Source organism: Lynx canadensis, chromosome B3 (assembly GCF_007474595.2).
Source record: "Lynx canadensis isolate LIC74 chromosome B3, mLynCan4.pri.v2, whole genome shotgun sequence".
NCBI classification, from domain to species: domain Eukaryota; kingdom Metazoa; phylum Chordata; class Mammalia; order Carnivora; family Felidae; genus Lynx; species Lynx canadensis.
Window position 1 is genome coordinate 117,873,796 of NC_044308.2, and position 15,914 is coordinate 117,889,709.

Here is a 15,914-nt window from a genome sequence, read left to right on the forward strand (position 1 = left end):
GGAGAATGAGCCTGCCTCGGGTGAGCCCAACTTACTTAGGATCTTTTGCCACATCGGGATATGGTTACGCCTCCGAGGGCACATCCTCAACAAGCTGGTGCTCACTTTTTCCAGAGAGGGCCCTCCCATCGGACCCTAGCTGACTTGGGCTCTGGGTCTTCACCACCCTGAGATCTGGAACAGCCACCCCAGCCTCTGCCCCAAGCATGAGGGCAGAGCCCAAGGAACTCTTTCAAATAATCGTAGACAGACATGAGGACATGAGGCACTGGTGGGTACTCGGCCCCAGCAAACCACCAGCCCTAGGATTCTTCCTTTTCCCACCCCCTACAGGTCATGGCAGGCCCAAGGATGGGGCAAGTCCAAAGCCAGCTGTGATGCCAGCTGCTCCACAGTCAGCCACTGGGAGGCCAGTGTGCTCAAAGTAAATGTCTGTAGACAAAAGGGCCAGACACTCATAAAATAACTTCTTACTCAGTCTCACCAACAATGAGACTGTCAGTTCCCAGATATGTGAGCAGCACAGTAAACCTTCCTTGGCTCTGCCCACAGCCTGATTTCCCTAACATATAAAGTAGGCTTATTCCACTTTTATCCCTTCCTTCCTTCTCCACCTCCCAGGGCTCTGGTAGGGACCAAAGGAAATGCTATAAATGAAAATGCTTTGTAAAGGGCTTTGTAAATTACAGTGTGCTGTTCAGACACTGGTTATGATAATGACGATGATGATTCAATCAGGGTTCTCCATCCCCTGGGTGGCAGTGATTGGTAGGGCAGACATAAACTCAGCCAGCTAATCAGTCCTTCCCGCCACTTCTCTGCCACAGCTCTCGAAGGGGACTGCTTTCTGCTGAGTGTAATGAGTGCTGGGCCTGGGGCTGCTGATGGCCACCTTGTCTCCCCCACAAGGAGACGAGAGTTAGAGGTGGAAAGAGACACAGAGCCCTCGCTTCAATGTTTGAGCCCCTGGATACAGCTATGCCTGAAACCAGCACAACTCTGAGATTTACCGTTATATGAACCAACTTCCCTATTTTTTTCCTTAGGCTAGTTTGATTTGTGCATCTGACATTTATTACTAAAGGAGAATTCCAACTATCTCTTGGATGCATTTTAATCACTTATATGTTAGTTTCATAATCATAAAATAAAGTTTTTAAGGGAATTTTTTTTAAGTTAGTATACCTCTGAGGGCATGAAGAAGCAGGAAAAAAAAGCACTGAACAGAGAAATCAACCAATGTGGATTCTACGCATATTCCCACAGGAATTGCTGTGTGACTTTGAGTACATCTCCTAACCTGCCTGGACCTCTCAAAATAGGCAATTGGAATTAATGCTGTCTGAGTTATTTTATAGCATGAAATATCTTTGGTCCCATAAAAGACAATCCAATTAGTCTAATACAAAGTGGTCTTAAGAGGGGCGCCTGGGTGGCGCAGTCGGTTAAGCGTCCGACTTCAGCCAGGTCACGATCTCGCGGTCCGGGAGTTCGAGCCCCGCGTCAGGCTCTGGGCTGATGGCTCGGAGCCTGGAGCCTGTTTCCGATTCTGTGTCTCCCTCTCTCTCTGCCCCTCCCCCGTTCATGCTCTGTCTCTCTCTGTCCCAAAAATAAATAAACGTTGAAAAAAAAAATTAAAAAAAAAAAAAAACAAAGTGGTCTTAAGAAAGACTTTCTATACAAATGTTAAGAGTAAAGACTAACAATTAAAAATTAATGTCAAGTACTTGTAATAAAATCTTTTAACAAATTACGTAGGAGATAGCCTCACATAGGAAATTTAATATGAATTCATATATGAACATGAAAATGCTCACCACATCTCCGATTAAATTGGGAAAATTAGAAACAAAAACTGAGAGGGCCTGGTTAAATAGCTGTGGTATATTCATACAATGGAATATTGTGTAACTGTAAAAATGGAATGAGGAAATTCCTTATATGTTGATATGGCCAACGCCTGAGGCACATTTTTAAATGGAATGGGCAAAATGCAAGGTGGCTGTGCTGGGTCAAAAGACGAGGAAAAGGTCATATGGATGTACTTTTTGGTGTGTGCATAGAAAATCTCTTAAAGAATCTCAAAAACCTGGTACCTCTGATTAACTGATGGGGAAATATACCCAGCGGGTCCACATACTCCAACATGGAGACACATCCAGCTGGTGACAGGACACCTAAATAACACCCTCCCTTCAAAATCCGCACAGCCAACCCAGCACGTATCAGCCGCTGGCTGCAGCACCTACGGCAAAGCTCTGAGTGGGGTAGAATTCAATTGGTCCAGGCAAGGACCGAGTCAGGGATTACCACCTCACTCATCCATGGCACTTCCAGAAGAACAGGATGGATGATTCTGGAACAAAGAAGGAGGATGTCCCCACCTCCACAATAAATTGCTCATATCAACAATTATTCAGGTTCAATAAAGAAACACGGATGATGTGAAGTCATGCCATGCCAACCTGTGGTCTGGCCACCTTTAAAGCACTTTAAAACCACTGTTTCCCAAACTTCAGTGTGCCTTGTGGGAACGCAGTCCTGGGGATGTGGTAAAATGCAGATTCTGATTTAGCAGGTCTGGGGTGAGGCCCAAGATTCGACACCTGTCCCAACCTCCCTGGGGATGCTGTGCTGCCGATCAAGAGCGCACTGTGAGTGTAGTTCTAGAACCACTCCAACCAATATGGGCACAACCAGCCACGTGTGATAACCGAGCGCTTGAAATGTGGCTAGTCTGCAACGAGATGCGCTAAACATGTAAAATATAACACTGGAGTTAAAACAAAAAAAAAAAAAAAAAAAAAAACACAAGAAAAAAATGTAAAATGTCTTGACTCATAATTTCTACATTGATTACATGCTAAAATGATAATATTATGGCCATCTTAAGTTGAATATAATCCATACTTAAAATTAACTTTACCTGTTTCTTTCTCCTTTGTTCAGTGTGGCTACTAGAAGGTATACAATGATACATGTGGCTTGCGTTATCTTTCCATTAGATTATACCGCTGGGGGAGACTTGGCTCTCCTACAACCTGCACCTCGGGAAGTTTGGAACAACCTCAGTCATCACCCTGAAGTGTCTGCAAGGGTCTGTAAATTCTGCAGGGCCACTGAAATCTTGGATGGAGCTCACTGAAAACCCTAGTCCCCACCCCACCCCCATCTCTAACAAATAAAACTTCTACAAGAATGAAATCTGGGTTAAAATAAACAATCAATACAGACTTAACCATAGAACCGGGAGCGAAAGCATCCCAAGCAACTGTAAATAGAGATTTTGCAGAGAAAACACAGCCTCAGACGTCAGTGTGGAAAGGCAGGAGTGAAGTAACCTTGGGCAGCCTAGTAACCTAAGGCAGCCAGGTCTGTATTATTTGGTGAGGGGAAATGCCAGCTGTGCCTTTGTTCCCCTGAACAGCATTGTTCACACCAGCCTGAAACACTTTGCAGCCCTTGCACCTCCAAAACCAGAGGTTCCTTTAAGGCTGAAGACCCAAGGCAATCACTTGGCCTTTCTGCAACTCAGACCCAGGTCTGAAGATGGCCCTCTAGGGGCGCCTGGGTGGCTCAGTCGCTTAAGCATCCAACTTCAGCTCATGTCATGATCTTGCGGTCCGCGGGTTCAAGCCCTGCATTGGGCTCTGTGCTGACAACTCAGAGCCTGGAGCCGCCTTCAGATTCTGTGTCTCCCTCTCTCTCTGCCCCTTCCCTGCTCACACTCTGTCTCTGTCTCTCTCTCCGTCTCTCTCTCTTTCTCTCAAAAACAAATAAACATTAAAAAAAATTTTTTTTTGAAGATGGCCGTCTAGTCAGAAGGGTTATAACAGATCAGTAGTCAAGAAAACTAACCAATTCCTTCTGCGTGGCCACAAGCAATCACCGAGAGGCAAATTTTGAACTCAGACTCTTCCATTTCCATGCCCAAGATGGGTTCTATTTTTAGCAAGTGGCCCTTCTCGGGTAAGAAGCTCCTGAAGTTCATTCACATTAAGGGGGCGGGGGGTATGCCCTCCTTAGAAACACAGAAGCTAGAACAAGGTTTCTTCACTTGAGGCCACAAGAAGTGTCACACAACCCAAAGGAGCTATAGCTCCTTCGGCTCTAGTCTGGAAAGGCATTCCTCGTGGGTCTGTTCCCACCCTTGCCGGCTTGCTTTACTCCAAGGAGCGACAAGAGGGAGACAAGAGGAAAGAGAAGGCACAAGACACCACAGGAAAGAGACACTCAGGTGAACACATACACATGTTTACACATGAGAGAAGGCACAGAGGAACACCTTTGGGCACCACGGGGCAGGTTCAGTCTCCCAGAGAACCCAGTTCTATAGACAAAGGAGCAAAGCAAACTTGTCCTGGGCCAGCCCAGCCTTCTCCCACCTCTCCCACCATGGGCCCAACCAAGCTTCAGAGGGCACTGACCAGGTTTTATTTCCAGCAGCCGAAGCTTTGGATCCTCAGGTGGGTGCAATCGTCTCTTCTTACGCCAGCAACGAGCAGGGTATGTGTATAGCTGGCCCGGAGCGAGGCCTGTGGATAGAGACAGCATAAAGGTTAAGGGCTCCAGGCTAGAAGGGGCCTTGGAAAATTCCTTGTCTGACCCTCTCCCTCACAGTGAAAGGAAACTGAAGCCCAGAAAGGTACAGTGACTTAAGGTCACACAGCTGGTTGATGGTAGAGCACAAGCAGTATTAAGTCATCTGACCCCAGGACCCTTGCTCTGTCTACTCCACCATGCTGCCTCAGTAAGCCTACGCCATCACCATGACTAAGACAGTTCAGATCTCCTGGTCTGGGAGATCAGAGGGACCTTTCCAGATTTAACTGCACCGCAGCGTTTCCAAGGCAGTGGACCCCTAGGTATTACCCATCAACTGCTCCTCTCTCCAGGTCCAGGTTAAGGAGGTTCCCTTCAAGGCAAAGCAGCAGAAGTCAATCTGCCTACCTATCGACAGCCTGGATTGAGAAGCATTTCAAGGAAACAGGATCAAGGAGCCAGATTTCCTACCTAATGGCTTTCTCCACCCACTGTTAGCTGCTGGCAGCTTGCTAAAGCCAATGGGAGCCCTAAGCAACCCCCATCAGAATATAAGCCTACTCTGGTGACCATGCTCCGGACTCATTCCTGCAGAGCCCGGATACATATGCAACCCTGCCCACTTGCCTGGGCCTTACAGGAAGAAATGGACAAGAGTCCAGTGGCTGGGCTTATATACTAACCATACTGTCTCTCAAGAGTCTCCATTGAGATTTGAACTCTGGCAACAAAGTTCCACACCAGCATCATCTGTCATACCAACCACCCCATGAGGATCCTCCCTGCTTATCAGACCACAGTCTTATGGCTCCTGTGGCACATAGTGTGGTAGCCAGAGGCGTTGGAGGAATGTGGACTTTCCACAGTAGACAACGGTCTATTCCAAAATAAATAAATAAATAAATAAAGAGACAGGGGGTGGAGGCTGGGAGGAGAGGGAGGAGGGCTTAAGACTAGTTAGGCAATGTGCAGACTTAAAAAACTGCCTGATACACCCAAAAGAACCCAGCAAGTCAAGCAGTCCACTCCTGCTAGAGTAAAAAGCCTGGTGACAACAGGGACTTTGTCTTATTTTCATCAGAATCCCCAGAACTAGACCTGTGCCTGACACATAGAAGAATCAAACTAAACATTTGCTGAATGAATGAGTGAGTGAATGAATACATTCCAGCTTCATTTAATTAGTCACAACTCAGTCTTCTGTAGATAAATGTGGCCTGTGACAACTGTCAGACCTATGTGAGGTCATTTCCTAGACCTAGGACCACGGGGCTTAGAAAATATCAGGACCCTATTTCCATCTGCTGTCTGCCATTTGGGGACCATTTGTAGAGAAAATCTACAAAACTTTCATTGCTATATATCCATTTATTCATTTCTCATTTTTACTAGTCATCTCTACCCATTCATTTGTTTGGGTTCCAAAGCAGAGACAACTATTCCAGTACTAAAGGAACCAAAATTTTCAAATTCTCTTTATGTGCTAAGTTTCATTTTTAATTGCACAGCTGTTCCCACAGGTTGTAAGTCTGTGAAGCAGCTGAAGGTCCCTACCCCTCCCCATTTTGGTTCTCAGAAACCATCAAGGGTCATAGAGCCTAGAGGCTCCAGAAAAATCTCTGGTGTCATGAGCTAAGGACTTGTGGTGTCCAAGAGTCATCCCAATACTTAATTTTATTGATAGCTTCATAGCTTCTGCACAGTGGGAGGATCCAGAAGCTCTGAGCTCCCCGTTCTCTGAGGACCAGACTTGTGGTTGATTTAGAGAAGATTAAATGAATCACAGTAAGGCTGCTCTCCCTCCCATGGAAGGTCCAGTTTTGACCTCTCTTTGAGGGAAGGCATCACTGGGAATAGTTCAATGTTTTTGATGTGATTCACTCCATGATCCTATCACCTCTGACCCTAGAACTCCTGTATGGCTGCATTGATTCTGATGTCTTCCCAAAGTCTGAGCCACCTCTAAGCCTGGTATTCCCCATGATCCCAACAAAGGCCAAGTACAAAGGCTGACCCAGTACTCTGCATCCCATAAACAGGTCCCACCAATCCCTACTCATCTTGGGTTAGTGATTCTTTTTTTTTTTTTTTTTTACACTTTAAATATCTTACAATTCTATTTATCAGTTATACCTCAATAAAATAATAATAATAAAGAACACAGAAATCGATTATAATTATAGCAGCTTATTATTCAGTTATGTTCAGTATTATATCTACATAATATAAGTATTAAGCACAAATTAAATGTATTGAGATTCTGTTCTTAGTATATTTTTAAAATATACTAAGTTTATGTAAGTTTATGTATTTATTTTGAGAAATAGTGCGATGGGGGAGGGGCAGAGAGAGAGGGAGAGAGAGGATCCCAAGCAGGATCCATGCTGCCAGCACATGGGGCTCAAACACACCCATGAAACCGCGAGATCGTGACCTAAGCGAAAACCAAGAGCTGGATGCTTAACCAACTAAGCCACCCAGGTGTCCTTACCTGGAGAACTTCTTAATGACCTCAAGACCAAAAATTCATGCCAGACCTACCCAATCTGAATTTAAGTGGGTGGGAGAATTGGGCCAGCTATTTTTTCAAGAACCTTATAGATTGTTCCAGTGTCTGACCAAGGACCTCTGGATGTCTAAGCATCATCTAGTTACTGCCTAGATGTTCTCTCTGATATACCAAAACTGGTTAAATGGCCTTGTCTAAAGTGTCTCAAGGTCCCCAGTGTTTCCCCCAAGGTGTTGTCATTAATTGCCTGCTTACTAGAATGTCTCCCCTACTCGTTTTATAAAATCCAGAATGACAGGAACCGTGCCCATCTCTGGTATCCCCAGTACTTAGCACAGTAGCCGGTAGGCACCTCAAGAAGTACTTACCAATAAATTTAACCAGAACTGAATCAGATTCAGAAATGCAGAAAGTGAATGACCTACTATTCCTGGTTCCAGGAGACTCATCCACCCACATTCAAACCATCCAAGAGGGACCCCAGAGGCAGGCTCAGAAGTGAGCACAGAATCCACCCCAAGATGGCAGTCTCTATGCCTTGGGCTCCTTCTTGCCCCACAGGCTGCTTCAAAGTATTTCCAGCCTGACCAAAAGCAGGTGAGTAAGAAGGGACTGGTCCAGACCAGCACTCTCAAAAGATCTAAATGACAAGAGGTCAAAATTGTCAACACTTGCCCAAGGGCCTATGCCCTCCCTGAGACTGTGGTCACTGCACGTGTTGGTCAGCAACACCAAGGCAGCCTCAGGCCCCTCCGTTTATAGCTGCAGACCCACTCACTCTCCTGGGATTAAGTAGTCCGAATGGCCAGAAGATGGGACTATTTTTATTTCATTCTTTAACTTTCTCTGATGGATTACAGAAGCCCTGTGATGCAGAGGAAGAGCATGAGTCCTCCTACCACCAATCCTGTAACCTTGGAAATATCACCACACATTTCTGACCCTGTCTCCTTGCCCATTCGACAAGAGTGTTAATAGTACCTACCTTACAGGGGCTGTTGTAGGCATTCGCTTATATTCAAGAAGAAGCTCTTTATGACCATGAAGCCTTGTGCAAACGTCAGTTATTAATAATCATGAGTTAGCGGACATAGACGAATCTGGACTCTATGGCCATGTGGCATGACAAGGCCCCCACCCCACGTGCCCATGCTGCTCTTTGCTCCTCTAGCCATGAGGGTAGAAATAGGCCTCTCTTTGATGTCTGCTTTGACTCCACCTCATCTCAACAAGCAAATGACCCCAAGAACTCTCTCGAGGCTCTAGCCCCCCTTCCTTGCCCTCCTCCCTAGGCTGACAAGCACCAGGGTGCCTTTATAGGGCCAATGCATTCAGCCCTGGAGTTCCACTTATAGAGGGACGAGCACAGCCCCGTGAGAGTTATGTTGTTTATCTCATTAGAACAGGAGGCACATAACTCAAAGCCTGTGTGTGTGGTAGATGGAGAGGGGAGGGAAAGGGGAGGAGGAGGAGGGAGTCACAGCTGCAGCCAGGGAAATTAACCTGAAGGAGTGAGCCTGGGGCTAGGGGGAATATGGAGGAGGGGGGAAAGGAGGCAGGAGACAAGAGGGCCGACTAGTCTTCCCTGGTAACCAAGGCCACAGCTACCCCCCCATTCACATACCCCACTGAGCAAACTGCTTTTCTTTTCCTTTGAGCTGCAACTCTAGTTACAACACTCATACTCATGTACAAGCACAAGTATCTCTCTCTCTCTCTCTCTCTCTCTCTCTCTCTCTCTCTCTCCCTTCTCTCTCTCTCTCACACACACACACACTCACAAACTCACACACTTGCTGGAGGGAGAACTGTCTCCACAGAAAAAAATCAGCAGGATGGGCTTGATGCCTGTATGGTCAGCAGATTCCAGACAAGTCACTTGTTACCAGCATCGATCAAGTCAGCAGGTGGACCCTAAGTATCATTATCCCTGACAGACATGGCATGAGCTATTAAGAACCCAGATGGGGGCGCCTGGGTGGCTCAGTTGGTTGAGCATCTAACTCTCGGTTTTGGCTGAAGTAGTGATCTCAACGATACATGGGATTGAGCCCCGCATCAGGATCTGTGGTGGCAGTGCACAGCCTGCTTAGGATTCTCTCCCCCCCCCCCACCCTCTGCCCCTCTCCCATGCTCTTTCTCTCTTTCAAAATAAATAATAAACTTTTTTTTAATTTTTAAAATAAGGGCACCTGGGTGGCTCAATCAGTTAAGCATCCCACTTCAGCTCAAGTCATGATCTCGTGGTTCATGGGTTCAAGCCTTGAGTCAGGCTCTGTGCTGATGGCTCAGAGCCTGGAGCCTGCTTCAGGTTCTGTGTCTCCCTCTCTCTCTGCCCCTCCCCCACTTATGCTCAGGTTTGCGCTCTCACTCTCTCTCTCTCTCAAAAATAAACATTAAAAAAATTTTTTTTAACTTTTTAAAAGAATTCAGAAGATGAAATGAGATAGAAAGGAAGTAAAGATGACAGGGGATAGGAACAGGGTCTGAAAAGAAGAAAAGAACTGGAGTAATGCCTTCGTCCCCCAACCAGAGTTGAGCAGTGGCAGTTCACCCAGAGAAGGGCTCTCCCTGAAGCCTCTCAGAGACGGGGATCAGCAGCCACCACTGAACCCTCCCTGCAATGGAAACCTCACTCCTTCACAAGACAGACTTCCTGTGGTTGATCAACTCTTACAGTTTTGCCTCGCCCTTATTTTGGATCAAAGACTTCCTATATTTATGCCAATTTGTTCACCCTCTGTCCCCAGAGCGGACAGGTGTCACCTGTATCCAAGCCATCCATCCCATCCACCCACTTGGGTTTGAACGACAGCCAACTGAGAGGCCAAGGAACTAGAGGGCATGGGAGTTAGAGAAAAGAGGCAGTGGTCACACCCACTCAGATTGGGGTAACAGGATTTAAGGCTCCAAATTAAGAATCCAAACACTGCTTCCCTTTTTCATCTCCCCCTTGCCTACCCCCTACTGGACAGGAAAGGGATGGAACAGCAGGCTGCTCTTCAGACCATCACTGCCACTAAAGAGCTCCTCCGCATGCTGCTCCCACAGGTGCCTCCACAGTGGGTCACCAACAGCCTCCATATTTATAAAGAGATAATGACACAAGTCAGGCGTTCTCCATCAAAACTGGGCATCAGAACTGCATGAGTATTTATTGAAAAGGGCTGGTGCCTGGGCTCCGGTCCAATCCTACTAAACCAGAATATCAGAAATACACCAAGGCAATTGCAGTTCGAGAAACTCCTACATAAGGAACTTTGCACTAGATCAACTCTTACTCATATTTATATTCCCAGGGCCCAGGACATAACAGGTGTTCCACTAATGTTTGTGACTGAAAACACCAATTGGACCACCTCTACAGAACTGGAGGGATGAGTAATAAGTCCCTAGGTAGGGCTTGAGGAGTAGACAAGATGTATTTCGTAAGCACTTAGACCCATAATATTTCCTGGTCCTTGGCTTATTTAAAAGTTGTCCTGACTTTGTGGACCACCTGTTCAGTGAAGCCCCTTGAGCCATCCCAGGCCACAGTGTCTTTTCTTCTCCCCGATAGCCTGGAGTCCTGGGCACTAGGCACCATACCCTAGCACTCAGCACAGCTCTCTATCCAGCTCCCCAACCATCCTCTCCCAGAACCCTGCCCCTTCTTCTCCATGAGCTTCTCTCCCTCTCTACTATTCAATTCTAATGTCCCAAGGGCCAAGACTGGTGAGGTAAGCCTCAAATCCAGGATGCCGCCAGCCCCTTCTGGCTCAGGGGTTCCCAAGCCCCTCACCGGTCCCATCACACTCAAAAACCGACACAGTAACAAAGCTAACATTTACTGAGCTCTTACTCTGTCCTAGGCTAGTATCTCACACTCACTGTTACTTACCATAACAACTACCCTATGAGACATTTAAAGGACAAGGACGGTGAGGCTAACAGTGTTTAAGTAACTGGCACAGGGTCACACAATTCAAAGGGTAATCTAGTCCACAGCCCACATTCAAGACCTCTCTACTAACCTAACCCCACCAAGCCATCCCATTACTGATCCACACACAGTAGGGTTGAAATCCAAAGTCCTTCCCTTGAGAAAGAAGCTCCCCACACTAAAACTATCAGGAAAATATCCCCCAGCCCTCCCACCCACCCCCATCAAGACATTTCTTGTGGAATTTATTTTCCCTCTACTTCCATATCACCAAGTAAAATTGCTCATGGAGAAATGCATCCTAATAATATAAAAGCATCATCGAGAGGCACATAAAACGTATGGAAAATCAGAAAAACAACCACTACATACTTCCTAAATTCATCAGAAAAAAATTTTTCAAGAATAATCACATTATAATGTGAGCTTACATGTTATTGGGTCTAACTCTTACCTGATACAAGAATTGTGTCCCCAATATCCCTGACAAGAGCCTCCACCATGGCCTTTGTTTCAATAATTCTAGTCCTCACCCTTCCATGAAGCAGTCTATGGTGCTATTGAAATTTTGTGTTGTGAGAAATATGCCTACCAATCTCATCCACCACTGATAAGAATGCAAAATAGTTCAACCCTATGGAGGGAAATTTGGCATATCTAGCAAAAGTGCATATGTATTTGCCCTTTGACCCAGCAATTCCACTTCTAGGAATCTGTATCACAGATTAATATGCAAAAATATAAAAATATGTATTCGCTGTAGCATTTTTAATACTAGAAAAAGCCTGGAAATAATCCAATGTCCACCATAGCAAACTGATTGAATAAACCATAACATATGCACACAATGGACTATTATGAAGCAATTGACACATAGAGGGAGGGAAGTACACACTACAATGGAGTACACTATTAAGTGAAAAAAACAAGGTGGAGAATAGTGTGCATCATATACTATAATTTACCCAACAAATGGGGATACACCCATATACATATGTACATAAATATATATGTTGTGTGTTCACATATGGTTTTTCTTTTAGTGGAAAGATAAACCAAAGGCTTAGTAGAAACTTACAGAGAGCAAAATCAAAGTATTAGTAACAAGAAGAAGAGGAGGAAGTTGCCTATATAGAAACAGGAAAGGGACAGAGACAGAACAAGACATTCTCTGACTATACCATGCTTTATAGATATGACTTTAGAACCATGTGAATATTTCATATGGTTAAATTAAAAAAGCAAACATCTGCTTCTGGCTAGATGGGAGTATCAAGGATCATATTTACTCTTTTACAAGAAACCAAAAGACAGATAAAACATGAAATAAAAGTTCTCAAGACACAGGACATCAAGAAATGGAGGACAGTGATGCCTGAAGCACTGGAAATGAACAAGGTAAGTCTACAGCCATACCACCTTGAACGTGCCCAACTGTCTGGACATGAACAAGATAAGCCCTAGGACTTCCCCAGCTTACTACCTCAAGAGAGCTTCCAGATTGCAGCACAGGGAAGAGAAACATGGGTGGAAACCAACAGACTTTCTGAGACTGAGTGAAAAGAAAGAGATGAGAGTCTGAGGAGACCAAGGTGACCAGAATTCAAGAAACAGAATTGTAAAAGAAGAGCGTTACACAGAAAAAGCGCTTCGGAGGTCCACAGAGACCCCCTTAGAGTATTCAGCTCCGTATTAATCAGCACTTATGAAGAAACTGTTCAATGTTGAGGGAAGAACCAGCCAGTAGGAACAGATATGAGTGCCTGGTGTGCAAAGGGGCTGGGAACAGTCTGTTCCCACCAGCATGTTAGGAAAGCCTCATGATTCATGGAGTACTGGGTAGAGTACAGAAAAGGGTCTTACCTCTCTGACAGGAAATTATTAGCCCTAGACTAAGCACTGCTCCAGTATCACCTAAAGATCACACACTGTTTCCAAGTAACTTAACTGTCCCAAAATAAAGCTCTAGAATAGTTATAGGAATAAGTAATATATACAGCACCTACAAGGTAAAATTCATGATGTCTGGCATCCAATCCAAAATTACAAGGCATATATAAAGAAGCAGAAATATATGACCTATAATGAGGGGGGCAGGGGAACCAACCAATTAAAACCAACCCAGAATTGAAACTGACATTATAATTAGCAGCAAGAACATTAGGACAGTTATCATTTGTATTCCATATGTTCAAAAGTGAAGTAAAAAAATTGATTCTTCTAAAGATTCAAACTTAACATCTAGAAATGAAAACTACAATGTGTGAGATAAAAAATACTGAATGGGATTAATGTCAGATTAGATACTGCAGAAGAAAAAATTAGTGCACTTGAAAATGCAACAACAGAAACTACCCCAAATGAAACCCCTGGGAAAAAGAACTTTTTAGAAAAACAGCATAATGAGCTGTGGGAAAACTTCAAACAACCTAATAATATGTGTACTTGGAGTTCCCAAAGAGGAGAAGGAGAAGAAAAAATATTTGTAGAAATAATGGCTAGAAATTTTCAAAATTTGATGAAAACCACAAACATGCAGATCCAAGAAGCTCAATAAAACTAAGCACAAGAAACATGAATAAAACTGTAACAAAGCACATCATAATCAAAACTGCCCAAAAAGAGTGATATTCTATATAGCCATTTAATACACACATGTGAATATTTAAATGTCAAAATTTTTAATAATTTCATAAAGTCTTTGTAGCCACTCAGAAGGAAAAAAAGTGAAAGGTAAAATATTAAAAGTAGCCAGAGAAGGGAGCCATATTATATAGAGAGGACCAAAGATAAGAGTGATTTCTCATCAGAAACAATGCAAACAAAAAAACAAAAAAAAACAAAAAAAAAAACAGTGGTTCAATATCATTACAGGACTGAAAGGGAAAAAAAACTTGTCGACCTAAATTCTATATTCTGCAAAAATCTCTCTCAAAAAACTAAAGCAAACTAAAGATATTCCAATATATACAGAAGTTGAAAGAATTAATCATCAGCAGACCCACACTACAAGAAATATTAAAGGAAGTCCTTTAGGCAGAAGGAAAGTGATACCAGACCTAAATATGGATATATACTATCAAATGAAAAGCATCAGGAATGGTTTAGTACATGAGTAATTATGTAAGATGTTTTTTTCTTATTCTTGAAAACTCTTTAAAAGATGATTAACTAAGGGTGCCTGTCTGGCTCAGTCAGTTAAGCATCCAACTTCGACTCATGTCATGATCTCACGGTCTGTGAGTTCAAGCACCTCATCAGGCTCTGTGCTGACAGCTCAGAGCCTGAAGCCTGCTTCGGATTCTGTGTCTCCCTCTCTCTCTGCCCCTCCCCTGCCCACTCTCTCTCTCTCTCTCTCTCTCTCTCTCTCTCTCTCAAAAATAAATAAACATTTAAAAAAATTTTGTAAGATGATTAACTAAACAAAGATAATGACAGTGTAGTAAAAGGTTTATACCATATGTAAAAATAAAATATATGACACCAATTGCACAAAGGTAAATAGGGGAAAGATGAAAGTATACTTGAATCAGTTTCCTATTGCTGCTACAATGAAGTGCCACAAACTCAGAGGTTTAACACAACATGAATTTGCTGCCTCACAATTCTAGAGGTCAGAAGTCTAAAATCAGTCTCACTTAGCTAAAACCAAGGTGTCAGCAAGGTTTCATTCCTTTTGGAGATTCTGGAGGAGAATCTACTTTTTTGCCTTCTCTGGCTTCTAGAGGCCACCCACATCCTTTGGCTCATTTATGGCTTCTTCCTCAATGGCATCACTTTGACCTCTGTTGTCACACCTCCTGCTCTGACTCTGACCTGCTTCCTTCCCTTTATAAAGACCTTATGATTACATTGAGACCATCCGAATAATAATAATCTCCCCATCTAAAGGTCCTTAACTTAATCACATCACCAAAACTCCTTTTGCCATGTCAGGTAGCATTTCTATGGTTCCAGGTCTGGATGTCTTTGTGGATGGCATTATTCTGTTTACTGGATACTGTTGTAGAGTTTGTATACTATTCATGAAGTAGTAAAATATCACCTGAAAGCAAACTGTAATTAAAGATGCAGACTACAGGGGCACCTGGGTGGCGCAGTCGGTTAAGCGTCCGACTTCAGCCAAGTCACGATCTCGCGGTCCGTGAGTTCGAGCCCCGCGTGGGGCTCTGGGCTGATGGCTCGGAGCCTGGAGCCTGTTTCCGATTCTGTGTCTCCCTCTCTCTCTGCCCCTCCCCCGTTCATGCTCTGTCTCTCTCTGTCCCAAAAATAAATAAAAACGTTGAAAAAAAAAAAAAAAAAAGATGCAGACTACAAACATTAAGCAATCACCAAAATAACAAAACAAAGAGTTATTAAGCCAACAAAGGAAATAAAATAGAATCATAAAAAATTTAACCCCCAAAAGGAAGAAAATGAGGGAAAAGGGAACAAACAGATGGATAAATAGGAAACACATAGCAAAATGATGGGTTTAAACCTAATTATAATAATAATCACATTAAATGTAAATAGTCTAAATACCTCAATTTTAAAAACACACACTGTCAGATTGCATTTAAAAAGCAAGACACAACTATATGTGCCTACAAAAAATACCTACTTTTAACATCAAATCCAAATATGTAAAAGTAAAGGAATGGAGAAAGATACACAATGATAACATTAATCAAAAGAAAGCTGGAGTGGCTACATTAATGTCACAGGAAGCAGATTTCATAGTAAAGAATATTAGTAGAGATAAAGTTATTACATAATGATAATGGATCAATTTACCAAGAGGACATAACAATCTTAAATGTGTATGCCCTTAATAACACAGCTTCAAAACATATGAAGCAAGAACTAATAAAATTGTAAAGATAAATAGACAAATTCACAATTATAGTCAGAAATTTCAATTCTCTCTCTTGATAATTCATAGAAAAAATAAATGGAAAA

The 15,914-nt window shown here is 43.5% G+C and overlaps 1 protein-coding gene across 1 annotated transcript in view; it reads right to left on the reverse strand.

Annotated features, from left to right (window-relative positions):
* DPF3 (double PHD fingers 3) overlaps window positions 1-15,914 on the reverse strand; it is a 187,467-nt gene that overhangs the window by 122,023 nt on the left and 49,530 nt on the right. The window contains exon 4 of the mRNA XM_032593533.1: window positions 4,428-4,535. Within this exon, the coding sequence (XP_032449424.1) occupies window positions 4,428-4,535 (108 nt within the window). The remainder of the gene's footprint in view (window positions 1-4,427; window positions 4,536-15,914) is intronic.